At 58.5% G+C, this 23,125-nt stretch overlaps 5 protein-coding genes across 5 annotated transcripts in view; 4 read left to right on the top strand and 1 right to left on the bottom strand.

Moving 5' to 3' along the window:
- The window catches only part of LOC135404808 (zinc finger protein 74-like), a 190,224-nt gene extending 188,186 nt beyond the window's left edge, over positions 1 to 2,038 (top strand). Inside the window, exon 3 of the mRNA XM_064639538.1 lies at positions 1,977 to 2,038. Coding sequence (XP_064495608.1) covers positions 1,977 to 2,038 — 62 coding nt within the window. The remainder of the gene's footprint in view (positions 1 to 1,976) is intronic.
- A 9,262-nt stretch (positions 2,039 to 11,300) lies between these two features.
- On the bottom strand, positions 11,301 to 13,819 carry LOC135404482 (class II histocompatibility antigen, B-L beta chain-like). Its single transcript, XM_064639260.1, has 5 exons — positions 13,675 to 13,819; positions 12,898 to 13,167; positions 11,989 to 12,270; positions 11,583 to 11,689; positions 11,301 to 11,472 (listed from the first exon to the last, which is right to left on the bottom strand). Exons 1-5 carry the CDS (start codon positions 13,757 to 13,759, stop codon positions 11,464 to 11,466), a joined length of 753 nt encoding a protein of 250 aa, XP_064495330.1. The 5' UTR covers positions 13,760 to 13,819; the 3' UTR covers positions 11,301 to 11,463.
- Positions 13,820 to 15,632: 1,813 nt separating this feature from the next.
- Positions 15,633 to 16,806, top strand: LOC135404807 (DLA class II histocompatibility antigen, DR-1 beta chain-like). Its single transcript, XM_064639536.1, has 2 exons — positions 15,633 to 15,986; positions 16,496 to 16,806. Exons 1-2 carry the CDS (start codon positions 15,902 to 15,904, stop codon positions 16,804 to 16,806), a joined length of 396 nt encoding a protein of 131 aa, XP_064495606.1. The 5' UTR covers positions 15,633 to 15,901.
- Positions 16,807 to 17,264: 458 nt separating this feature from the next.
- Positions 17,265 to 18,112, top strand: LOC135404806 (class II histocompatibility antigen, B-L beta chain-like). Its single transcript, XM_064639535.1, is given in 6 exon segments — positions 17,265 to 17,282; positions 17,337 to 17,486; positions 17,488 to 17,526; positions 17,528 to 17,612; positions 17,887 to 17,993; positions 18,104 to 18,112. Coding segments are annotated over 6 exon segments (408 nt in total).
- Positions 18,113 to 19,304: 1,192 nt separating this feature from the next.
- LOC135404805 (class II histocompatibility antigen, B-L beta chain-like) lies at positions 19,305 to 21,886 on the top strand. The gene is made up of 5 exons (XM_064639534.1): positions 19,305 to 19,694; positions 20,182 to 20,451; positions 21,125 to 21,406; positions 21,674 to 21,780; positions 21,878 to 21,886. The coding sequence occupies exons 1-5, from the start codon at positions 19,610 to 19,612 to the stop codon at positions 21,884 to 21,886; spliced, it is 753 nt and encodes a 250-aa protein (XP_064495604.1). The 5' UTR covers positions 19,305 to 19,609.
- The last annotated feature ends 1,239 nt before the right edge of the window (positions 21,887 to 23,125 follow it).

The following is a 23,125-nucleotide window of genomic DNA, read 5'->3' as shown; positions in this document are numbered from 1 at the left end:
AATATGCAGAGATAGATGTTGGAATCACTTGAATATGCATTTAATCACAGCTGAAGATTGTATAAAAATGCTGATTTTGTGTGAAGCCTTGGAGCAAGTTTGTCCAGCGCGAGCTGGCTTGCTCCCAACGTTGAATAAACAAATACCTGGCTGCTTAAAGATAAAAAAGTCTCTGAGCAGTTTCTCGGACCGATTTTTCGGATTCAGTGCCCAGTCAGTCCCAGGATGATCCCAGTCACTCCTGGTCTCTCCCAGTTGCTCCCAGTTTCCTCCATGTGGTCCCACTCATTCCCAGTTGCCCCCAGAAGCTTCCAGCATGATCCCAGTTGCTCACAGCCACTTCCAGTCATCCCCAGTGCACTCCCAGTTGCTCCCAGGATGATCCCAATCACCTCCTGCATGATCCCACTCACTCTTGATATGATCCCAGTATGACCCCAGTCACCCTCCGTGTGGTCTCAGTTGCTCCCAGCATGGGCCAAGCTTCTCCCACCGTGATCCCAGTATGATCCCAGTTGTCCCCATCATGGTCCCAGTTGCTCCCAGTTGCCCCTAGCACAGATCCAGTCACTCCAAGTATGATCCCAGTCTTCCCTCCTGACTTTCCCACTCAATCCCAGTTGCTTCTCTTGTAGATCCAGTCACTCACAGTTCCTTCCAGTTGCCCCCAGCCTGGTCCTAATTCCCCTTCATGTAGTCCCAGTCACTCCCAGTATGGTCCCAGTTACCCCCACCATAGTTGCAGACACTCCCAGTATATCCCAGTAGAGCCCTCAGCATGTTCATAGTCCTTCCCAGTCACTCCCAGATGCCCCAGTAACATTCCAGTTTCCACCAGTATGATCTCAGTGACTCCAAGGAACTCCCACTATATCCTATGTGGCCTCCAGTTGCTCCCAGTAGCCCTCAGTGTGGTCCCAGTTGCTCCCAGTATGATCCCTGTTGCCCTAGTTCTGGTCCTGGAGGGTCCCAGTGTGCTCAGATCCTGCTCCCGGGGGGGTCCTGCTGGGTCCCGGTCCTGGTCCCGGTGTATGCTGGTGTCCCAGTCCATCCCAGTCCATCCCAGTCCATCCCCGCCCATCCCAGTCCATCCCAGTCCATCCCAGTCCGTCCCAGCCCATCCCAGTCCATCCCAGTCCATCCCAGTCCCTTCCCAGCAGCCGCCGCCGTTTCCCGGGTCCTGCCCCCCCGCCCCCCCAAGATGCTGACGGGGGTCGCGGCTCCGTCTTTGCCTTCGTCTCCCTGGGCCTGCCTGGAATGAAGGGGCCGCTGGGACACTGCGGGACCTCCTGAAACCAAAGGAACCCTGGGAGAATTTGGATACTCCTGGAGTCAAGGCACAATTGGGACACTGCAGGGCCCTATGGAAAGAAAGGAACCTTGTGACACTGCGGAATTCATGGAATCCAGGGGCCTTTGTGACAGGGGGGCCTCATGGAACCAAAGGAAGCCTGAGGTGTTTCAGAAGGTCATGGAATCAAGGGGCCACTGGGACACTGCAGGGCCTCTGGCAATTAAAGGAACACTGGGACACTGGGGCAGGACATCCCCCCTGCAATGGCCCCAAGACAATGCCCCATTTGCAAAGGGGTCAGTGCTGAGCTGAGAGGGGGCCGGGACAAGGCAGGAGATGTTGGACCCCAGACTGGTTTGACCCCAAATGAAGCCCCTGATGGTGAGGGAAGCCCTGGAGTCCAAGGACTGTCAGTCCCTGGGTTTCTACCAGAAAGGTCCAGTCCCCTTTCCCAGGGGCAGGTTCTTCCAACAGAACCCTTCTTGGGAGGTGTGTGGAGATTTCTGCCTTGTCTGGGGACCCCCCAAGGTCACTGCTGGAGGTTGAAAGCAGAGATCTCCCCACGAGCGCTGCTCTGGGGGAGTGTCAGAGACTGGAACAGTTAATGATTTATGCATTCTAAGAGATTTCTGCAGGCTTTTGACTTTCTGATGGGCAACAGGGCCCATCCCCCCTCCTCCAGTGCAGAAGATGTCAAGCCCCAAAAAGGCGGGAAGAGCCGAGTTTACCACGCCCTCCACATGAACTCCGCGCCAAAAAGGGGGACACCACCCTATGAAAACAACTCCCCGCCTTGGGGAGGTGCAAAGGATATGGATATTGACTGGTGACTTTGGGGTGTTGGGGGGCGATTTTTTCTTCTTCTCCCCCCACCGCCTGCGGATCCAGACCATTGCTTTTACATGGCTGGATCCAGTGGGCGGTGACTATATACGTTTTTACCACTCTTATCTTTTCATTTTTCTTGCTCTCCCTTACTCTTACCCTGTCTTTCTCTCCCCAATGCATTTTTCTCCTCCCTGAAAGGGTCGCCTTGTTATATGACAGCCCCCAAAATGCTGGCATACCTGTTGATACAGAATTGTTAACATAAACCTTCTCAATATGTTTTCAGACACAGATTATTCAGTGTCGTTTCACTTTAATCCACCCCAAGGGAATTATTGATAAAACCTGAGTTACCCCCCCCCCCTTTTTCCTGGGGTGGGTCATAACAATCACTGCTGTCCCTGTGATGTCACCGATGTCCCTGTGATGTCACCGCTGTGACTGTGATGTCACCTATGTCTCTGTGATGTCACTGCTGTGTCTGTGATGTCACTCATGTCCCTGTGATGTCATGGTGGTCCCTGTGATGTCACTGCTGTTATTGTGATGTCACCAATGTCCCTGTGATGTCACTGCTGTGCCTGTGATGTCATCGATGTCTCTGTGATTTCACCACTGTCTCTGTGATGTCATCACTGTCTCTGTGATGTCACTGCTTTCCCTTTGATGTCACCACTGTCTCTGTGATGGCACTGCTGTCTCTGTGATGTCACCAATGTCCCTGTGATGTCACTGCTGTCCTGGTGATGTCACTGATGTCCCTGTGATGTCATCGATGTCTCTGTGATGTCATTGCTGTCTCTGTGGTGTCACTCCTGTCCCTGGGATGTCACTGCTGTCCCTGTGACGTCACTGCTGTTATTGTGATGTTGCCGGTGTCTCTGTGACATCATCGATGTCCCTGTGATGTCACCTCTGTCTCTCTGATGTCACTGCTGTCAATGTGATGTCACTGCTGACCCTGTGATGTCACTGTTGTCTCTGTGATGTCACCGCTGTTTTTGGGACATCACCAATGTCTCTGTGATGTCACCGCTCTCTTGGTGATGTCACTGCTACCCTGTGATGTCACCGCGTTCTCTGTGATGTCACCACTGTCTTTGTGATGTCACCGATGTCTCTGTGATGTCAGTGCTGTCCCTCTGATGTCATCGCTGTCCCTGTGATTTCACTGCTTTCTCTGTGATGTCATTGATGTCCCTGTGATGTCACTGCTGTCTCTGTGATGTCACCAGTGTCCCTGTGATGTAACTGCTGTGACTGTGATGTCACCGATGTGTCTGTGATGTCACCACTGTCTCTGTGATGTCACTGTTGTCTCTGTGATGTCACCGCTGTTTTTGTGATGTCACCGATGTCTCTGTGATGTCATTCCTGTCCCTGTGATGTCATCAATGTCCCTGTGATGTCACCGCTGTCATTGTGATGTCACCGCTTCCCTGTGACATCACCGATATCCCTGTGATGTCACCAGTGTCCCTTTGATGTCACTGCTGTCCCTTTGATGTCACTGCTGTCTCTGTGATGTCACCACTGTCGCTGTGATATCACTGCTCTCTTTTTGTGATGTCACTGATTTCTCTGTGATGTCACCGATGTACCTGTGATGTCACTGCTGTTACTGTGAAGTCACTGCTGTTCCTGTGAAGTCACTGCTGTTCCTGTGATGTCACTGCTGTCTTTGTGATGTCACTGATGTCCTTGTGATGTCACCGATGTCTCTGTGATGTCATTCCTGTCCCTGTGATGTCATCAATGTCCCTGTGATGTCACTGCTGTCATTGTGATGTCACTGATATCCCTGTGATGTCACCGATGTCTCTGTGATGTCACCGATTTCTCTGTGATGTCACCGCTTGCTCTGTGATGTCACTGCTGTCCCTTTGATGTCACTTCTGTTCCTGTGATGTCACTGCTGCCTTTGTGATGCCACCGATGTCTCTGTGATGTCACTGCTGTCCCTTTTGATGTCACTTCCGTTCCTGTGATGTCATTGCTTTCTCTGTGATGTCACCAATGTCCATGTGATGTCACTGCTGCCCTGGGGATGTCACTGCTCTGCCTGTGATGTCACCACTTTCTTTTTGATGTCACTGCTGTCCCTGTGATGTCACCGCTGTCTCTCTGATGTCACTGCTGTCCCTGTGATGTCACCACTATCTCTCTGATGTCACTGCTGTCTCTGTGATGTCACTGCTGTCCCTGTGATGTCACGGCTCTGCCTGTGATGTCACCAATGTCTCTTCAACCAGACTGCAACCACCACTTTTCAATCAGACTGTGACCACCACTGTGAACCAGACTGCAGATCACCACTCTCGACCCAACTGCAACCACCACTCTTGACCAGACTGCACCACCACTCTCACCAACAGGTATTTTTTCCCCTCTCCCTTTATTTTGGGGCCAGGGGGGCCAAAAAACACCACTCTGTTCATGCCCCAGGGTGCTGGGTTATACATTAGGGTTTTGTGGGTTAAAACCAACTGTTTGTCTGTATAATCGTACTTATTGTGTTATTTTATTAAATTGTTATTCTGACTTATAATCTCTCTTTTGGGTTGAGTTCATTTCCCCTGCTGGTTTACCTTTAAACCAGCACAATCCGACTGCTGAAATTACCGGGGTATTACTCTGCTCCCCATTGCTGGCAAAATCCTGGTAAGAATACTCTTGAACAGATTAATACCCACTATAGCAGAAGGAATCCTTCCTGAAAGCCAATGTGGTTTCAGAGCCAACAGGAGCCCCACAGACATGGGATTTGTTCTCAGACAACTGCAAGAGAAGTGTAGGGAACAGAACAAAGGTCTCTATGGAACCTTTGTTGACCTCACCAAGGCTTTCGATACTGTGAGCAGGAAAGGTCTGTGGCAGATTTTGGAACGTTTAGGTTGTCCCCCCAAGTTCCTTAAAATGATCATCTCACTCCATGAGGATCAGCACAGCCAAGTCAGCTATGGCAATGCACTTTCTGAGCCCTTTTTAATTAAGAATGGTGTGAAACAAGGCTACGTTCTCGCTCCAACCCTATTCACAGTCTTCTTTAGCATGATGCTCCAAAGGGCCATGGCAGACCTCGATGATCAGGACGGGATCTACATTCGATACCGTACTGATGGAAGCCCTTTCAACCTAAGGCGACTGAAGGCCCACACCAAGACCTTAAACCATCTTGTCCAGGAGCTGCTTTATGCTGATGACGCCGCCCTCGTCGCTCACACAGAAGCAGCTCTGCAGCGTTTAACATCCTGCTTTGCTGAGGCTGCTGAGCTCTTTGGGCTGGAAGTCAGCTTAAAGAAAACAGAAGTTCTCCATCAACCTGCACCTCAGGAAGTCTTCCATCATCCCTATATCACCATTGGCCAATCAGAGCTCAAATCAGTCCAGCAGTTTAATTACCTAGGCAGCCTCATCTCCTCGGATGGTGAGATTGACGGAGAGATGGACAACAGGTTAGCAAAGGCATTTAGTGCTTTTGGAAAACTCCATAAAAGAGTTTGGCAAAATAAACACTTGAAGAAAAGCACAAAGATCAGTGTTTACAGAGCCATTGTGCTGTCTACTCTCTTATATGGGTCCAAATCATGGGTCATCTACAGCCACCACCTGCGACTCCTGGAACGCTTCCATCAACGCTGCCTCCGTACAATCCTAAACATCCACTGGTCAGATGATGTGACCAATCCATCTGTTCTAGAACAGGCAGCAGTCACAAGCATTGAGGCCATGTTGCTGAGAACACAGCTGTGCTGGGCAGGGCACGTCTCCAGGATGAAGGACCAACCACCCTCTCCCTAAGATCCTGCTCTGTGGTGAACTTGCCACCGGCTGCTGCAAGAGAGGAGCCCCGAAGAGGAGATACAAGGACTGCCTGAAACAACATCTCAACCTTGCCCATATTGATCTTCATCACTGGTCTACTCTGGCCTCCAGTCGGGAGGTCTGGAGACACCCCATCTCTAACGCTGCTGCTTCCTTTGAGAACGCAGCAGGATCACCATCGAGGAGAAAAGACAACGCAGAAAGAACCGTGTCCTGTCGATCCCATCCAAGGAGTCTTTCTGCTCTGCCTTTTGCAGTCGGACGTGTCTATCTCACATTGGCCTCTTTAGCCACCAGTGTGCTTGTAGCAAATGTGGGCAGCGCCCTTCCCAAATCTTCGTTCGCGAAGCCCAGCCATGATTTTGGATATTAATTTGGGAGTCTGGACTCATTGGTTTACTTGGTTCTGGAACTGGTATTTGGTTTATTTGGTTTTGGAAGCAGGTATTTGGTTTCTTTTGTATTATGGGTACTTCAGGTTGCAAAGAAAGAATCTTGAAGAAATCCTTTCTGGTATTTTGGATATTAACTTGTGATTTCTGGACTTATAAGTTGATTTGGTTTGGAAACTGGTATTTGGTTTATTTTGTATCCTTGAACCATTGGAAACAAATTGGGACCCCTTTGGAGGGACAAAGCTGTTGATGCTCCAGGGGTTCCAGGATCCTGAGGATTCCAGTGCCCACTGAAAGTGTTATTCAGGGAGATCCTCTCAGTCCCTGGATGCGGGGAGTTCCAAGCAAGATCCCTGGGATTTTATTAAGGCATGAAAAGGTTTATAAAAGGTACATAAAGGTACATAAAAGGTGTACGTAACCAACATAGAAGTGGAGTTCTATAATATAATATGATTGACTTATAAAAAGTTGTGATAGAACTGTAAAAGAAGAGGTGTGATGCCTCAGAGCTTTTTGGGCTGCCCAGGGAGGTGGTGGAGTCACTGTCCCTGGAGGTGTTTAAGCAAAGACTGGCCATGGCACTGAGTGCCGTGCTCTGCTTGACGGGCTGGGGATGGGGCGTAGGCTGGACGCCGGTTGATCTCACAAGTCTCTGCCAAGCTCAGGGACTCTGGGCTTCTGTGCCACCCCAACCTTTGGGGACAGCGTGCTGGTGGCTCCGAGGCTCCGTCCTTGCCTTGCCTTGCCCATCTCCTGGCTGCCAGGTAAGGGCCTTGTGACATCACAGCCTCTGTGGAACAGCGCGGTGGCTGAAAACTGTCAGTGCTGCGTCCCCGTGCCCAGAGCCTGGGCAGAAGTCGGCTGGCAGGGACGGGCAGAGACTGTGCAGAGGTGTCAGCTCGTCCCACAGCAGCACAATGCCCAGCCAGGGCATCTCCTGGCTCCTCAGGCTCTCGGTGCTCCTGCTCTTGCCTGGCCCACTCGAGCCTTGCAGCCGTGCCACAGGTACCATTGCTGAGAACCGGGGTTTTCCTTGGATGGCCCCTTGCCAGAAAAGGCAGGAGAGGCTGGAGAGAGGGGAAGGAGGGGGGTCAGGCCGCTGGGATGGGGCCGGTGAACCGTGAGCCCGAAGCCAGCAAGGCCTTGGGCCCACACAGCGTCAGGGGAGGACTGAGAGCCCCCAGGGAGGAGGAAAGCTGGGCAGGCCCCAAGGCTGCTGGGCCTTTTCCTTGCCAGCCCTTTGGCCAAGGCCCCGAGGCAGAGGTGGGGCTCAGCCCCTGCACAGCAATGGGGCACAGGCTGAGCCCCAGGGACACCAGAGCCAGGCGGCCTGAGCTCTTCTTCCTGCAGCGTCTGCCTGGGGCAGCCCAGCCAGGCCTGAGTCTCTGCAGGAGAGGCCAAGCCCAGCCAGAGAGGGCTCAGCCCTCTGAGGCTGCACTCACTGCAAAGGGAACAAAACATTGGCCCAGAGGACATCCTGCCCCCAAATGGAGAACTGCAAAGGTCAAGAATAAAAAAGTCACCCCCCTCCATTCTTCAAGAAATGTTTAGAGGTCTTTCCTAAAAGCATCCAGGACTAGGGTCACCCAATTTTCTCTCTGACAAGGGTTTTTCCATGGTTCCCCTCAATTCCCAGGTTCAAAGGGGTCCCAGCACACTTTGGGATGTGTTGGATGCTGTGTTGGGGTGCAGATGTCCCCCCAAAGCTCCCTCAGAACAGGGTGACACAAGGGGGGGGCACAGAGGGGTCCCCATTCTTGATCCATCCTGGAGCAACCACACTGGGGGCAACTGGGATCAGAGTGGGAGCAGCTGGGCCCCTGCTGGGCTCATACTGGGACCATACTGGGAGTGACTACAATACTACTGGGAGTATATGAGAAGCACTGCAACCATACTGGGATGACTGGAATCAAACTGGATTTGAACTGCAAGTGTCTGCAAGTTCCTGGGGCCATACTGGGACACATACTGGACACATACTGAGATCATCCTGGGAGCAACTGGGACCATGCAGGGGCAAATGGCCTCCTCCAGGCAGTGACTGAAAGTGCCTGGGGCCAAACTGGACTCAGACTGGGAGTCCCTGAGAGGGAAAGGAGCCATCGTGGGGGGGACTGGGAGCAACTGGGACCACCTTGAGGGCAACTGGGATCCTCTTGGGAGTGACTGGAAGTGACTGGGCCAGCAGCCGCTGCTGGCGGGGCCCGGCAGGCCTTGGCTGGGGGGAGCCGGGCGGCCTCTGCGCGTCCCGCGCTGGGGAGGGGACAGGAGAGGCAGCACAGTCAGGGCAGGGCTGCCTTGAGTCAATCCTCTGCTACTTTACAATCTCCTCCAAATTCTTTGGATTTCTTTGGGGAACTTTGTTCAGCTCAGCTCTGTGCTGCTCAGTGAGAGCACTTTCCTTGACTGGGCAGGAATTCTCACCCTCCCCATTGCTCTCAGCCTGAACCCTGGACAGCTCTGAGGTCCCAAAGGGCTCCCTGTGCCCCAGGGCAGACTCAGGAGAGTTGCTCTGTCCACAAGTGACCTGCTGGTCAGCACACAGGTTCCCTGTGCTATTTGCACCTCTCTGTTGGTGGATGATCCACTTCAAAGATGCCTGGAAAAAAAGTGGGGTTTTGTGAAGACTCCACTTGCAAAATCAATTCCTCCCAACTCTTCCCTCTTTCCCTGTGCAGCTGAGCAGAGGGCGATGCAGAGGAGTGCTCAGGCTCTGCTGCCTGGAGCTGTCCCTGCCAGCAGCTGCTTCCCTGTGCCCAGGGCTGGGCCCTGGCAGTGCATCCAGAGCCCATCCCAGCCCTGGGTGCTCAGCTCTGCCCTGCAGAGCCCTCCCAGCACAGGGCACTCTGCTGCCCAGGGGCACCTCTGGCTGGGCAGGCTCTGATGGCAACAGCAGAGCAACACTGAGGAGGCTGGAAAAGCACCACTGCTGCTGCCTGTGAGGCCCAGGGGGCTGATTTCTGACAGTCCCTGAACCATTGCCCTCAAAGAAGAACAGCTTTGGGTTTTCCATGCTTCCTCCTGAATGGAGACAAGAATTGATCTTTCTCATTGCCCGTCCCTGGGAACCCAAAGCAGAACACTGGAAGTACAGGATCCTTCCCTTTCAGGATGCCCCTGCCTTGCTGCATTTCCTGAAAATTCCTCTTAGAAACCCCCAGCAGTCATTTGGAGCTGTGATCATTCCTGACATGTGCTGCACCGTCTCGACAGCAGAAGGGCCCTGCCCTGCCTTCCCCTGTCAGTTGGGGTTTGCTCCTTGCCCACAGCCATTCTCCCCCAGCCCTGGAGCAGCTCCCTGGGCCAGCTGAGAGCTGCCCCTGGCAGGCAGCAGAGTCCCTGCCCAGCAGTGCCCTGGGCTGCAGGACCCTGCTCTGCCCCACAGCTCTGGGCACCCCTGGTTGCACCCCCGGCTTCACAGCTCTGCCAAAGTGCTCCACAACAGACCCCTCCTCACCCACCCCATCAGGTGGGGCTGGGCCAGATTTAGGAGATGCCTCCAAGAGCTGCCCCTGCACTGCCCTGCAGCCACAGACTGCCCATGTGCAGCCCTGCCAAGATTCCTCCTGCAGGGAGCTCTCAGTCACCCTCCCAACCCTGAGCCCCTTGAAGCTCTGTCTGTGCCCTGCTGGTGTCCCTGAGCTGCCCTGGCAGTGCCCTCAGCCCTGCTGGGCTGTGCAGAGGAGCTGCTCCTGGGCAGAGCTGTCTCTCTGCAGCGCTGCCCGCTTGCCAGGAGCTCCCTGTGTGCCAGGAGCCCGGCCCAGCTCAGCAGCACAGACACAGCCCCAGGCACTGAATGACCCTCGGGGGTTGGGGATGAGTCCCTGAACATCAGACAGAGAGCAAGTTAAAGAAACCTCTGAAGAATTCCAAGTCAGATCCAAGTCCACAGTTTCTCCTGGCGTTAATGGGTCCCACTGAGGGCCAGCACTCAGAAATTGTCCCCTGCTTCCAGTTAGAGCCGAAAACTGGAGGCAGTGATGACAGGTGGGGACAAGCAAAGTCCCGGGGTCTGTGATGCTGAATAAATCTGGCTTTGTTTTGTTCTTGCAAAGGGCCAAGGCCTGACCCCCAGCCTTGGGAAGGGAGATCCTGTGCCTGCCTCATTCCTCAGGGCTCTTGCTGGGGCTCTGGGATGTGGGGATGTGCAATGGGAAGGCCAGGAGCATGGGGCAGCACCTATCTCAGTTGGATGAGACTGAAGTGTTTTGCTAAGGGGGATGAGTTATGAGGAAAACCAAACTCCTCCCTCTAAGCAACTGTAAATCGGAAATTAAGAGACTCCAATTGAGGAAGTATGGAGAAAGGAAAAATAACAGCTCTTTCTTAAAGGATATCTGTGTATTGGCAGAACAACAAAAAGGGGAAAAAGTGGAAAAGGAGAAAAAGGGGCTCTTCCCACGAAACTCCCGCTGTCTGTGGCTGGCTGTGGCCGGGAATTCCCCCTTTTGGCCGATGAACACACGCCACTGCCAACTCGGGAGTGCAGGAGGGAAAGGGCGACCTCCTCCCCAAAAGGTTCCTCTCTAGGGGGGTCAAACCTCTCCCGTGAAGTCCGAGCAGGTCCGGGCTGGGGGCAGAACAACGAAGGCAAACGGGAACCAGTAAACAGCCAGATGAGCAGGCCGAGAACAAAATGACCTCGGAGCCTCTCCAACACACCCCTTGCCTGAGTTAAGGCCAAAGTGAAGGGCCTTGCCCTTTGCCCAGGAGAAAGCAAAAAACTCCACCCCCCAGAGCCTTCTGAGGGCTCCCAACCTGCAATGTGGGCTGGGCCAGTTCTTTTGTGGGTGTGAGTCACCCAAGGCAAAGCCCCCTCCCCCATTCAACATCTTTCTTTTCCAGCGGGGCAGGGGAAAGAAAAATTCCTGCTTGGTTTTTTAGAAGAAGTAAAGCTATGACAGGGATCCCCTCCCCCCTGCCCTCACTGCCCCCCAATAACAGGAACTGGGGAGAACTGGGAAGCTTTACTGGGAACACTGGGAGCAGCCGGCTGGGGTCAGAATAAAAGCAGGTCTTGGGGGGAAACACAACCCCCCAAACTCAGCGTGGGGATGGACTGGGGGGTCCCGGCTGGGCCCGAGGCCTCGGGGAGGGGCTGCGGCCGCCGGCGGCTCAGGAGCTCTGTGGGGAGAGAAAAGGGGGTGAGAGCAGGGTGGGGGGACTGGGGGGGCAGAGAGGCTGTGGGAGAGCAAGGGGGGGGACACGACTCCCATTTGGGGACCCCCTTTTACCTTCTCCCGCAGGTAGAAGCCGAGCCCCAGCGCCAGGAAGACCAAGCCCAAGACGAAGCCCCCGACCCCCACCAGGATCTTGCTGCAGACGGTGTCCGGTGGCATCTCTGGGGGGAGCCGGGGGGGTCAGCACCCCCAAAACCTCCTCCCACGCACCACCCAGAACCCCACAGAGCCCGGCCCGCTCTCCCCCAGCCCACCCGGGGGTCCCTCAAACCTCCTACCAGGCCCTTCCCAGCCCCTGCAGGGATCCCATCCAGCCCATTCCAGACCCTTTAGGACCCTCCAACCCCCTCCCAGCACCCCCTGCACCCACCAGACTCCCTCTCAGTTGCCCCCAGTTACCCCCTTTCCCCCCCGGCCCCCCTGCCAGTGTGCCCCCGGTGCTGGGGGGGCCGGGCCGTACCCCAGTGCCGGCTGAGGGGGTGCTCCAGGCTGACGTGCTCCACCTGGCAGCTGTAGGTGACCCCGCGCCGCGGGGGGATTTCCAGCAGCACCAGCACCTGGCAGCTCCAGTCCCCGTTGGGGACCACGTCGGTGGCCACCACGTGCTCCGGCAGCTCCTGCCCATCCTGGAACCACCTCACCTGCACCGGCGCAGGGTAGAAATCCATCACGGAGCAGAGCAGGCGGCCGGGGCCGGGCTGGGAGCTCGACGGCACCAGCGAGATGGACACGCTGGGGGGCACTGGGAGGGACGGGGGAGACACTGGGCTGAGCTGGGGGGCACTGGGAGGGAGGGGAGAGAGCTTAGAAGACATTGGTAGGGATTGGGATGGCACTGGGAGGGACTGGGATGACAGTGGGAGGGACTGGGAATAGACTTGTGTAGAAGGGGATGGGCTGGGGGGGCACTGGGGAGAGATTTGAGAGATGTGGGAGTGCAGTGAGAACGACTGGGAATGGATCGAGAGGGTCTGAGAGTGGAATGAGAGGGACTAAGAGTTAAGTGAGAGGGACTGGGAATGACTAGTCTGGACTGGGAAGGAAGCGATCGGGACTGGGAGGCTGAGTCCTGATGAGGGAACTCTTTGCTTTGAGTTTGCCTGGCAACTGGAGCGTCATCAGAGAGACGCGCTGGGATTGGCTGAAGGGCGTGAGCTCGGTGGCCCCAGTGGGGTGGAGACGGGAGGGGCACTGGGAGAGACTAGGATGGACTGGGATGGACTGAGAGGAACTCGGAGTGGGCATAAGGCCACGGGAACAGGCACAGGGAGGCCTGAGAGGTCTGGGGTGATTCCCAGGGAGGGTTTGAGGGGCTCCAGGGTCATTCCCGGGGCAGGGCCCGAGGGGACCCGCTCTGCCCCACGCTCACCTCTCCTCTCCACGCTGAACGGGGTACCAAGTTTGTAGTTGTACCGGCAGCACGTGTCCACCTGACCCCATTTGTACTTCAGATATTCACGGTGGCTGTTGTAGTCTCTGGCCTGGATCTCCCCAAATGGGGTGTCCCCCACATAGACCCCCACATCGCTGTCAAAATGCACAAACTGCTCCCGGTTGTAGAAGTGCCTCTCCAGGAACCTCACCTGTTCGGTGCCATTGATGAAATGACACTCCTGTTTTCCCATCCACTGGAACACCCCTGTGTGTGCAGGACACGGGTCAGGGGGTGCCCCGTCCCCACCCATCATCCCTCAGCCCCCCACAGCAGGGTGGGAGCTCAAGGGACCACCCCGGACCCCCCTTTCCCAACCCACTCCGCCCCACGGACGCCCCAGCACCGGCTCTTGAGTGAGGGGAACCCCCTCATCAGCCCCCCGGGGATGGACAGCGGGGTTGGGGACCCCCACAATGCGGATACAACCCCCTCCAGAGCCCCAGGAACTGAACCCCCCACCAGGGCTCAAGGAACACCGAGGGATCCCCATGGCACCTCTCTGCCTGCTCTCCCACCACCCTCTCCCCCCCTCCCTTTCCCACCGTCCCCCCAATCCCCAGAACCCCCCGCCCTCACTTTCGGGCTCCCACCACCCTCCCACTAACTCCAAACTTCCCTACAAACCCCCTCCTAATCACTTTTGGGGCTCCCACCCCCTCTTCCCCCCCCTTTCCCACCCCACACCCCTTCCCGCCTCCCCCCCCCGCTCACCCGACAGCTCCTCGCCCGCAGCCGGGGGGGCTCCCAGCACCACCAGCACCGCCAGCACGGCCCCAGCTCCCCGCACACGCTCCATGCCCAGCGCCGGACAGCTGCTGACAGCCCAAAACCAGCCGGGCGGCGCCGTTTTGGGGGGTTTGGGGCGGGCTGGGCTTGGCTGAGGGCGCAGTTGGGGCCCTTTTTTCGAGGCGTCTTCCCGGCGACTGATGAGTCATCAGCGCGGTGCGCTGGGATTGGGCGCGGGCGGCGTGGGCGCTTTGGGATTGGCTGAGGGCCGTTGGGGCCCCCGCGACAGCCCCGGGGCTGGGGGGTTCGGGGGGGTCCGTGGGCTGCGGGGGAGGGGGGAGCTCAGGGCCCACCAAAAATGTCCAGCCACGGCTCCGGGGGCACACTGGCAGGGGGCCAGGGGGGAAAGGGGGAAACTGGGGGCAACTGGGAGGGAGACTGGGGGGTGCTGGGGTGCTGGGGGTGCTGGGAGAGGGGTTGGAGGGTCCTAAAGGGGCCGGGAGGGTCTGGGTGGGATCCTTAAGGGGGCTAGGAAGGGACTGGGGCTCGGCTTCTACCTGCAGGAGAAGGTATAGCGGGGTCCCCAAATGGGGGTCGTGGACCCCCCCTTGCTCTCCCACAGCCTCTGTGCCCCCCCTGCCCCCCCCAGCCCCTTTGCTCTCACCCCCTTTTCTCTCCCCACAGGGCTCCTGAGCCGCCGGCGGCCGCAGCCCCTCCCCGTGGCCTCGGGCCCAGCCGGGACCCCCCAAACCCTGCGCTGATTTGGGGGGGTCGCCTGTCCCCCCCTTCCCTGCTTTTGTTCTCACCCCACCCAGCTGTTCCCAGTGTTCCCAGTAAAGCTTCTTAGTGCTCTGCACTCCTGGTTGTTGGGGAGAAGTGGGGGGACTCTGAAAATCCTGGGAACTAGGGGGTTTGGGCACTCCCAGATCTACAAAATCCTGGAGAAAGGTGGTTTGGGGATGTGGGGAGCTCTAAAATCCTGATAACAGGGGGTTTGGGCAATGTCAGCCTCCCAAAAACCCAGGAAAAGGGTGTTTGAGAATATTCAGACCCCAAAAATCTTGGGAATGCGTTGTATGGGCTCTCCTAGACCCTTAAATTTCCAGGAACAGGGGAGTTGGAGCACTCCCAGACCACCAAATATTGGAAAAGAGGGACTTAAAGGCTCCCAGCCTCTTCAAACTCTTGGAAACAGGGGGGTTTGTGCACTCCCAACACACCCAAAATCTCAGGAACAGGGGGGTTTGAGCACGTCCAGAGACACAAAATCTTTGGGACAAGGATGTTTAGTCACACCCAACCCCTCAAAATCCTCACATTGTGCAGGTCCAGGCCCACAAAATCAGGGAAAACCGGGCTTTTGGCACTCCCAGACTTTGGAAAATTCTGGAAAAAGTGGCTTTGGGCACTGCCAGCCCCTGAGGGAACAGGGGGAATTTGGCACACACAGACCCCAAATATTGTGGGAAAACAGAGGTTGGGCACACCAAGATCCAAAATTTCTGGGAACATGGGGGGGAGGGGGAGGGGGGCGTTGGGCAGTGACAGCTTCCCAAAACCCGACGAATAGGTGGGTTTGGGCACCCCCATACCACAAGAACCTGGTAACAGCAGGTGTTGAGCACCCCCAGAGCCCCCACATCTTACTCAAAGGGCTATTTGGGCACAACCAGACCCCCCTCCCCCCCAAAATGCAGAGAACCCCCAGGTCCCCAAAAGTCGTGGAAAACAGGGGTTTGGGGTACTACCAAAAATGCCAGAAAAAGGGGGATTGGGCACCCTCAGCCCCCCATCTCCCTCTTGTTTGGGGCAACTCTGAGCATCGGGACAACTTTATCCTCTGTTTGAGGTTCCCCTGAGCTGCGGAAGCCCCGGATGGGTGTTTTTGGGTTGCCCTGAGATTTGGGAGCCCTGGATGCCCATTTTTGGTGGGCCCTGAGCTCCCCCCTCCCCCGCAGCCCACGGACCCCCCCGAACCCCCCAGCCCCGGGGCTGCCGCGGGGGCCCCCAACGGCCCTCAGCCAATCCCAAAGCGCCCACGCCGCCCGCGCCCAATCCCAGCGCGCCGCGCTGATGACTCATCAGTCGCCGGGAAGACGCCTCGAAAAAAGGGCCCCAACTGCGCCCTCAGCCAAGCCCAGCGCGCCCCAAACCCCCCAAAACGGCGCCGCCCGGCTGGTTTTGGGCTGTCAGCAGCTGTCCGGCGCTGGGCATGGAGCGTGTGCGGGGAGCTGGGGCCGTGCTGGCGGTGCTGGTGGTGCTGGGAGCCCCCCCGGCTGCGGGCGAGGAGCTGTCGGGTGAGCGGGGGGGGCGGGCAGGGTGTGAAAGGGGGGGCAAGAGGGGAGAAAAGAGGGGGTGGGAGCCCAAAAAGTGAGTGCGAGGGAGGTTGGAAGGCCCGGACTGAGTGGGAGAGGGATGGGAACCCGAAAGTGAGGGAGGGGGTGGGGTCTGGGGATTGGGGGGACGGTGGGAAAGGGTGGGAGAGGGGGGAAAGGGGGTGTGGGAGAGCAGACAGAGGGATGCCATGGGGGTCCCTGGGTGTCCCTTGAGCCCTGAATCGGTTCCCTGGGGCTCTGGGGGGGTCGGATCCGCACTGGAGGTGGGTCCCTCAACCCCGCTGTCCATCCCCGGGGGGCTGATGGGGGAGTTCCCCCCAGCCAAGAGCCGGTGCTGGGGCGTCCGTGGGGCAGAGGGGGGTGGGAAAGGAGGGTTCGGGGTGGCCCCCTGAGCTCCCAACCTGCTGTGGGGGGCTGAGGGATGACGGGTGCGGACGGGGCACCCCCTGTCCTGTGTCCTGCACACCCAGGGGTGTTCCAGCACATGGCAAAGTGCGAGTGTTACTTCATCAACGGCACCGAGCAGGTGAGGTTTGTGCAGAGGTTCGTCTACAACCGGGAGCAGTTCATGCACTTCGACAGCGATGTGGGGGTGTTTGTGGGGGACACCCCGTATGGGGAGATCCTGGCCAGGTGCGGGAACCGGAACCAAGGATGGATGGAGTACATAGGGGGTAGGGTGGACAGGCACTGCCGGCACAACTACAAGCTGTTCAGCTCGTTCAGCGTGGAGAGGAGAGGTGAGCGTTGGACAGAGCGGGTCCCCTCGGCCCCTGCCTAGAGCCCTTCAAACTCTCCCTGAGAATCACCCAGATCCCTCAGCACTCCCTGTGCCCGTCCTGTGGCATTTTGCCCCCTCCCAGTCCATCCCAGTCCATCCCAGTCCATCCCAGTCTCTCCCCGTGCCCCCCTCCCCCGTCTCCACCCCGCTGGGGCCACCGAGCTCACGCCCCTCAGCCAATCCCAGCGCGTCTCTCTGATGACGCTCCAGTTGCCAGGCAGACCCAAAGCAGATTTCCCTCACCACGACTCAGCCTCCCAGTCCCGAGCGCTTCCTTCCCGGTCCAGACGAGACATTCCCAGTCCCTCTCAATCCACTCCCAGATCCTCTCACTCCATTCCAAGTCGTTCTCACTTCACTCCCACATCTCCCAACTCTCTCCCCAGTGCCCCCCCAGCCCAGCCCCTTCTCCCCCACTCTATTCCCACTCCCTCCCACTGCCATCCCACTCCCTCCCAATGTCCTCCAAGCCCTCTGTCTCCCTCCCAGTGCCCCCCAGCTGAGCCCAGTGTCTCCCCCGTCCCTGCCAGTGCACCCCCAGCGTGTCCATCTCGCTGGTGCCGTCGAGCTCCCAGCCCGGCCCCGGCCGCCTGCTCTGCTCCGTGATGGATTTCTACCCTGCGCCGGTGCAGGTGAGGTGGTTCCAGGATGGGCAGGAGCTGCCGGAGCACGTGGTGGCCCACCGATGTGGTCCCCAATGGGGACTGGACCTACCAGGTGGCTGGTGCTGCTGGAAATCCCCCCCCGGCGCGGGGTCACCTACAGCTGCCAGGTGGAGCACGTCAGCCTGGAGCACCCCTCAGCCGGCACTGGGGTATGACCCGGCCCCCCCAGAACCGGGGGGCAACTGGGGGCGACTGGGAGGGAGTTTGGGGGTTTCTGGGGTGATGGGAGGGGGTTGAAGGGTCCTAAAGGGGCCGGGAGGGGCCGGGGTGGGATCCCTGCAGGGGCTGGGAAGGGACTGGCAGGAGGTTTGAGGGACCCCCGGGTGGCTGGGGGAGAGCGGGCCGGGCTCTGTGGGGTGCCGGAGGGTGCGTGGGAGGAGGTTTTGGGGGTACTGACCCCCCCGGCTCCCCCCAGAGATGCCACCGGACACCGTCCGCAGCAAGATCCTGGTGGGGGTCGGGGGCTTCGTCTTGGGCTTGGTCTTCCTGGCGCTGGGGCTCGGCTTCTACCTGCGGGAGAAGGTAAAAGGGGGGTCCCAAATGGGGGTCCTGTCCCCCCCCTTGCTCTCCCACAGCCTCTGTACCCCCCCATCCCCCCCACCCTGCTCTCACCCCCTTTTCTCTCCCCACAGAGCTCCTGAGCCGCTGGCAGCCGCAGCCCCTCCCCGTGGCCACGGGCCCAGCAGGGACCCCCCAAACCCTGCGCTCATTTGGGGGGTCGCCTGTCCCCCCCTTCCCTGCATTTCTTCCTGCACTAACCAGCTGTTCCCAGTGTTCCCAGTAAAGCTTCTCAGTGCTCTGCAGTCCTGTTTTGGGGAGAAGTGGGGGGGCTCAAAGAATCCTGGAACAGGGGGGTTTCGGCACTGCCAGACATTAAAAATCCTGAGAAAGGTGATTTGGCACATCCAGAGGCCAAAATATTGCAAAAGAGGGGTTTGGGCACTCCCAGATGCTAAAATTCCTGGGAACAGTGGGTGTTGGGGCACTCCCAGACTCCATCAAAATCCCGGGAACTGGGGGTTATTTGGCACCCGTGACCACCCAAAACCTCATTCTAACGTATCCAGGACACCCAAACCCCATCCCCAGCAATCCGGGAACCCCCAAAACCCACCTTGGACCCCCGAGGCCCGGGCGGGGTCAGCAGCAAGAGCAGCTAATGGGAGCGAGCGCAGTTTTTGCGTCATCAGTTGCCGGGCAGACGAGTCCCAAACTGAGCCCCGATCGGGCTCAGCCAATCAGAGACCGCCCTGAGCTCGTTTTTTTGGTCAACAGGGGCACTCCCAGACCCCAAAATCCTGGAGAAAGGTGGGTTTGGACACATCCATACCCTTAAAAATCTTGGGATCGGGGGTTTTGACATTCCCAGCCCCCCCAAAAACCAAGGAACAGGGGGTTTGGGAACATTCAGGCCCTAAAAAATTTGGGAACATGGGGGTATGGGCTCTGCTAGATGCTTAAAATCCCGGGAACAGGGGGGTTTGGGCACTCCCAGAGCCCAAAATATTGTGGGAAAAGGGGGTTTGAGTACTCCAAGCCCCCCAAAAATCATGGAACGGGGGGGGGGGGGGGGGGGGGTTTGGGTACATCCTGAGCCCAAAAATCCTGGGAACAAGGGGGTTTGGGGCACTCCCAGACCCCCAAAATCATGGAAAAAATGGGTTTGGTACTCCCAGACCCCAAAACATTGGAAAAGAGGGGTTAGGACACTCCCAGACCCTAAAACTCCTGGGAACAGGGGAGGTTTGGGCACTCCCAGACTCCCAAAATCCCGGGGAAAAGGGGGTTATTGGGCACCCGCGGCCACCCAGAACATCATTCCAACGCATCCAGATCACCTTAAATGCCAGCTCCAGGAATTCGGGACCCCCTCAAAACCCACCTTGGACCCCCCCCAGCCCTGGGGCTGCCGCGGGGGCCCCCAACGGCCCTCAGCCAATCCCAAAGCGCCCACGCCGCCCGCGCCCAATCCCAGCGCACCGCGCTGATGACTCATCAGTCGCCGGGAAGACCAGGCTCCAACACGGCCCCAAACCGCCGCCGGCCTTTGCCCTCAGCCAATCCGAGCGCGCCCAAAAAGCCCCAAAACGGCGCCGCCCGGCTGGTTTTGGGCTGTCAGCAGCTGTCCGGCGCTGGGCATGGAGCGTGTGCGGGGAGCTGGGGCCGTGCTGGCGGTGCTGGTGGTGCTGGGAGCCCCCCCGGCTGCGGGCGAGGAGCTGTCGGGTGAGCGGGGGGTGGGAAAGGGGGGGAAAGAGGGGAGAAAAGAGGGGGTGGGAGCCCCAAAAGTGAGTGGGAGAGGGGTTGGAAGGCTCGGAGTGAGTGGGAGGGTGGTGGGAGCCCCAAAGTGAGGGAGGGGGATCTGGGGATTGGGGGGACGGTGGGAAAGTGGTGGAAGAGGGGGGCAAGGTGTGGGAGAGCAGGCAGAGGGGTGCCCTGGGGGTCCCTGAGTGTCTCTTGAGCCCTGGAGCGGTTCCCTGGGGCTCTGGGGGGGTCAGATCCGCATTGGGGGCTCCCCAACCCCCCTGTCCATCCCCGGGGGCTGATGGGGGGGTTCCCCCCCAGCCAAGAGCCGGTGCTGGGGTGTCCGTGGGGCAGAGGGGGTGTGAAAGGGGGGTCCGGGGTGGCCCCCTGAGCTCCCAACCTGCTGTGGGGGGCTGGGGGATGATGGGTGGGGACGGGGCACCCCCTGACCCGTGTCCTGCACACACAGGGGTGTTCCACGACATGTTTAAATACGAGTGTCACTTCATCAACGGCACCGAGCGCGTGAGGACCATACTGAGGCGCATCTACAACCGGGAGCAGTACGTGCACTTCGACAGCGATGTGGGGGTGTTTGTGGGGGACACCCCACATGGGGAGAAGGTTGCCAGGGAATGGAACAGCGACCAGGACATTCTGGAGTACGTCCGGTCTCTGGCAGATGGGTGCTGCCGGCACAACTACAAGTGTTACGGCCCGTTCAGCGTGGAGAGGAGAGGTGAGCGTGGGACAGAGCGGGTCCCCTCGGGCCCTGCCCCGGTGAATGACCCTGGAGCCCCTCAAACCCTCCCTGCGAATCACCCCAGACCCCTCAGTCCTCCCTATTTCCATCCCGTGGCCTTTGGCCCCTCCCAGTTCTTCCCAGTTCTTTCCAGTCTCTCCCAGTCTTCCAGTGCCCCCTAGCCTCTCCTAGTCCATTCCAGTTTTTCAGAGTCCATCCCAGTCCATCCCAGTCTCTCCCAGTGCCCCCTCGCGTCTCCACCCCGCTGGGCCCACCGAGCTCCCGCCCCTCAGCCAATCCCAGCGCGTCTCTCTGATGACGCTCCAGTTGCCAGGCAGACCCAAAACAAAGAGTTCCTTCCCCAGGACTCAGCCTCCCAGTCCCGATCGCTTCCTTCCCAGTCCACACCAGTCACTCCCAGTCCTTCCCACTCACTTCCAGTCCCTCTCACTTCACTCCCAGACCCTCACAGTCCATTCCCAGTCGTTCTCACTGCACTCCCACATCTCCCAACTCTCTCCCCAGTGCCCCCCCAGCCCAGCCCCTTCTCCCCCACTCTATTCCCAGTCCCTCCCACTGCCATCCCAGTCCCTCCCAACGCCCTCCAAGCCCTCTGCCCTCCCTCCCAGTGCCCCCCAGCTGAGCCCAGTGTCTCCCCCGTCCCTGCCAGTGCCCCCCAGTGTGTCCATCTCGCTGGTGCCGTCGAGCTCCCAGCCCGGCCCCGGCCGCCTGCTCTGCTCCGTGATGGATTTCTACCCTGCACCAGTGCAGGTGAGGTGGTTCCAGGATGGGCAGGAGCTGCCAGAGCACGTGGTGGCCACCGATGTGGTCCCCAATGGGGACTGGACCTACCAGGTGCTGGTGCTGCTGGAAATCCCCCCCCGGCGCGGGGTCACCTACAGCTGCCAGGTGGAGCACGTCAGCCTGGAGCACCCCCTCAGCCGGCACTGGGGTACGGCCCGGCCCCCCCAGCCCCGGGGGGCAACTGGGGGCGACTGGGATGGAGTTTGGGGGTTTCTGGTGGTGATGGGAGGGGGTGGGAGGGTCCTAAAGGGTCTGGGAGGGGCTGGATAGAATCCCTAAAGAGGCTGGGAAGGGACTGGCAGGAGGTTTGAGGGACCCCCGGGTGGGCTGGGGGAGAGCGGGCCGGGCTCTGTGGGGTGCCGGGGGGTGGGTGGGAGGAGGTTTTGGGGGTGCTGACCCCCCCGGCTCCCCCCAGAGATGCCACCGGACACCGTCCGCAGCAAGATCCTGGTGGGGGTCGGGGGCTTCGTCTTGGGCTTGGTCTTCCTGGCGCTGGGGCTCGGCTTCTACCTGCGGGAGAAGGTAAAGGGGTGTCACCGGGGGTCATCTCCCCCCCCCGAAGTGCGTGTGCTTGCCCTGCCCCACCTCCCCGGTGTCACCCCCTTTTCTCTCCCCACAGAGCTCCTGAGCCGACGGCGGCTGCAGCCCCTCCCTGTGGCCTCGGGCCCAGCCGGGACCCCCCAGTCCATCCCCACGCTGAGTTTGGGGGGTCGTGTGTCCCCTCTGTCCCTGCTTTTATTCTGACTCCTGCCGGCTGCTCCCAGTGTTCCCAGTAAAGCCTCCCAGTTCTCCGCAGTCCCTGTTACTGGGGGGCAGTGAGGGCAGGGGGGAGGAGATCCATGTCATAGCTTTACTTGTTCTGAAAAACCAAGCAGGAATTTTTCTTTCCCCTGCCCCACTGGTAAAGAAAGATGTTGAATGGGGGAGGGGGCTTTGCCTTGGGTGACTCACACCCACAAAAGAACTGGCCCAGCCCACATTGCAGGTTGGGAGCCCTCAGAAGGCTCTGGGGGGGGGGGAGTTTTTTGCTTTCCCCTGGGCTAAGGGCAAGGCCCTTCATTTTGGCCTTAACTCAGGCAAGGGGTGTGTTGGAGAGGCTCCAAGGTCCTTTTGTTCTCGGCCTGCTCATCTGGCTGTTTGCTGGTTCCCGTTTGCCTTCGTTTCCTGCGCCCTGTTCTGCCCCCAGCCCGGACCTGCTCGGACTTCACGGGAGAGGTTTGACCCCCCTAGAGAGGAACCTTTTGGGGAGGAGGTCGCCCTTTCCCTCCTCCGCTCCCGTGTTGGCAGTGGCGTGTGTTCATCGGCCAAAAGGGGGAATTCCCGGCCACAGCCAGCCACAGACAGCGGGAGTTTCGTGGGAAGAGCCCTTTTTCCCCTTTTCCACTTTTTCCCCTTTTTGTTGTTCTGCCAATACACAGATATCCTTTAAGAAAGAGCTGTTATTTTTCCTTTTTCCATACTGCCTCAACTGGAATCTCTTAATTTCCGATTTACAGTTGCTTAGAGGGAGGAGTTTGGTTTTCCTCATAACTCATCCTCCTTAGCAAAACATTTCAGTCTCACTCAACTGAGACAGAGGTGCTGCCCCATGCTCCTGCCCTTGCCATTGCACATCCCCACATCCCAGAGCCCCAGCAAGAGCCCTGAGGAATGAGGCAGGCACAGGATCTCCCTTCCCAGGGCTGGGGGTCAGGCCTTGGCCCTTTGCAAGAACAAAACAAAGCCAGATTTATTCAGCATCACAGACCCCGGGACTTTGCTTGTCCCCACCTGTCATCACTGCCTCCAGTTTTCGGCTCTAACTGGAAGCAGGGGACAATTTCTGAGTGCTGGCCCTCAGTGGGACCCATTAACGCCAGGAGAAACT

Source organism: Pseudopipra pipra, chromosome W, assembly GCF_036250125.1.
Source record: "Pseudopipra pipra isolate bDixPip1 chromosome W, bDixPip1.hap1, whole genome shotgun sequence".
NCBI classification, from domain to species: domain Eukaryota; kingdom Metazoa; phylum Chordata; class Aves; order Passeriformes; family Pipridae; genus Pseudopipra; species Pseudopipra pipra.
This window is presented reverse-complemented; position numbering and strand designations above follow the sequence as displayed.

What these genes read in the sequence shown, in the direction of transcription:
- LOC135404805 (XM_064639534.1), top strand. Translation starts at nt 19,610, where the DNA reads ATGGAGCGTGTGCGGGGAGCTGGGGCCGTGCTGGCGGTGCTGGTGGTG. An exon ending in GTTCAGCGTGGAGAGGAGAG is followed by an intron (nt 20,452 to 21,124) that starts GTGAGCGTGGGA and finishes CGTCCCTGCCAG; the next exon opens with TGCCCCCCAGTGTGTCCATC. An exon ending in CCCCCTCAGCCGGCACTGGG is followed by an intron (nt 21,407 to 21,673) that starts GTACGGCCCGGC and finishes GGCTCCCCCCAG; the next exon opens with AGATGCCACCGGACACCGTC.
- LOC135404482 (XM_064639260.1), bottom strand. Translation starts at nt 13,759, where the DNA reads ATGGAGCGTGTGCGGGGAGCTGGGGCCGTGCTGGCGGTGCTGGTGGTG. An exon ending in TGCGGGCGAGGAGCTGTCGG is followed by an intron (nt 13,168 to 13,674) that starts GTGAGCGGGGGG and finishes CTGCACACACAG; the next exon opens with GGGTGTTCCAGTGGATGGGA. An exon ending in GTTCAGCGTGGAGAGGAGAG is followed by an intron (nt 12,271 to 12,897) that starts GTGAGCGTGGGG and finishes CGTCCCTCCCAG; the next exon opens with TGCCCCCCAGCGTGTCCATC.
- LOC135404807 (XM_064639536.1), top strand. Translation starts at nt 15,902, where the DNA reads ATGGAGCGTGTGCGGGGAGCTGGGGCCGTGCTGGCGGTGCTGGTGGTG. An exon ending in TGCGGGCGAGGAGCTGTCGG is followed by an intron (nt 15,987 to 16,495) that starts GTGAGCGGGGGG and finishes CTGCACACCCAG; the next exon opens with GGGTGTTCCAGCACATGGCA.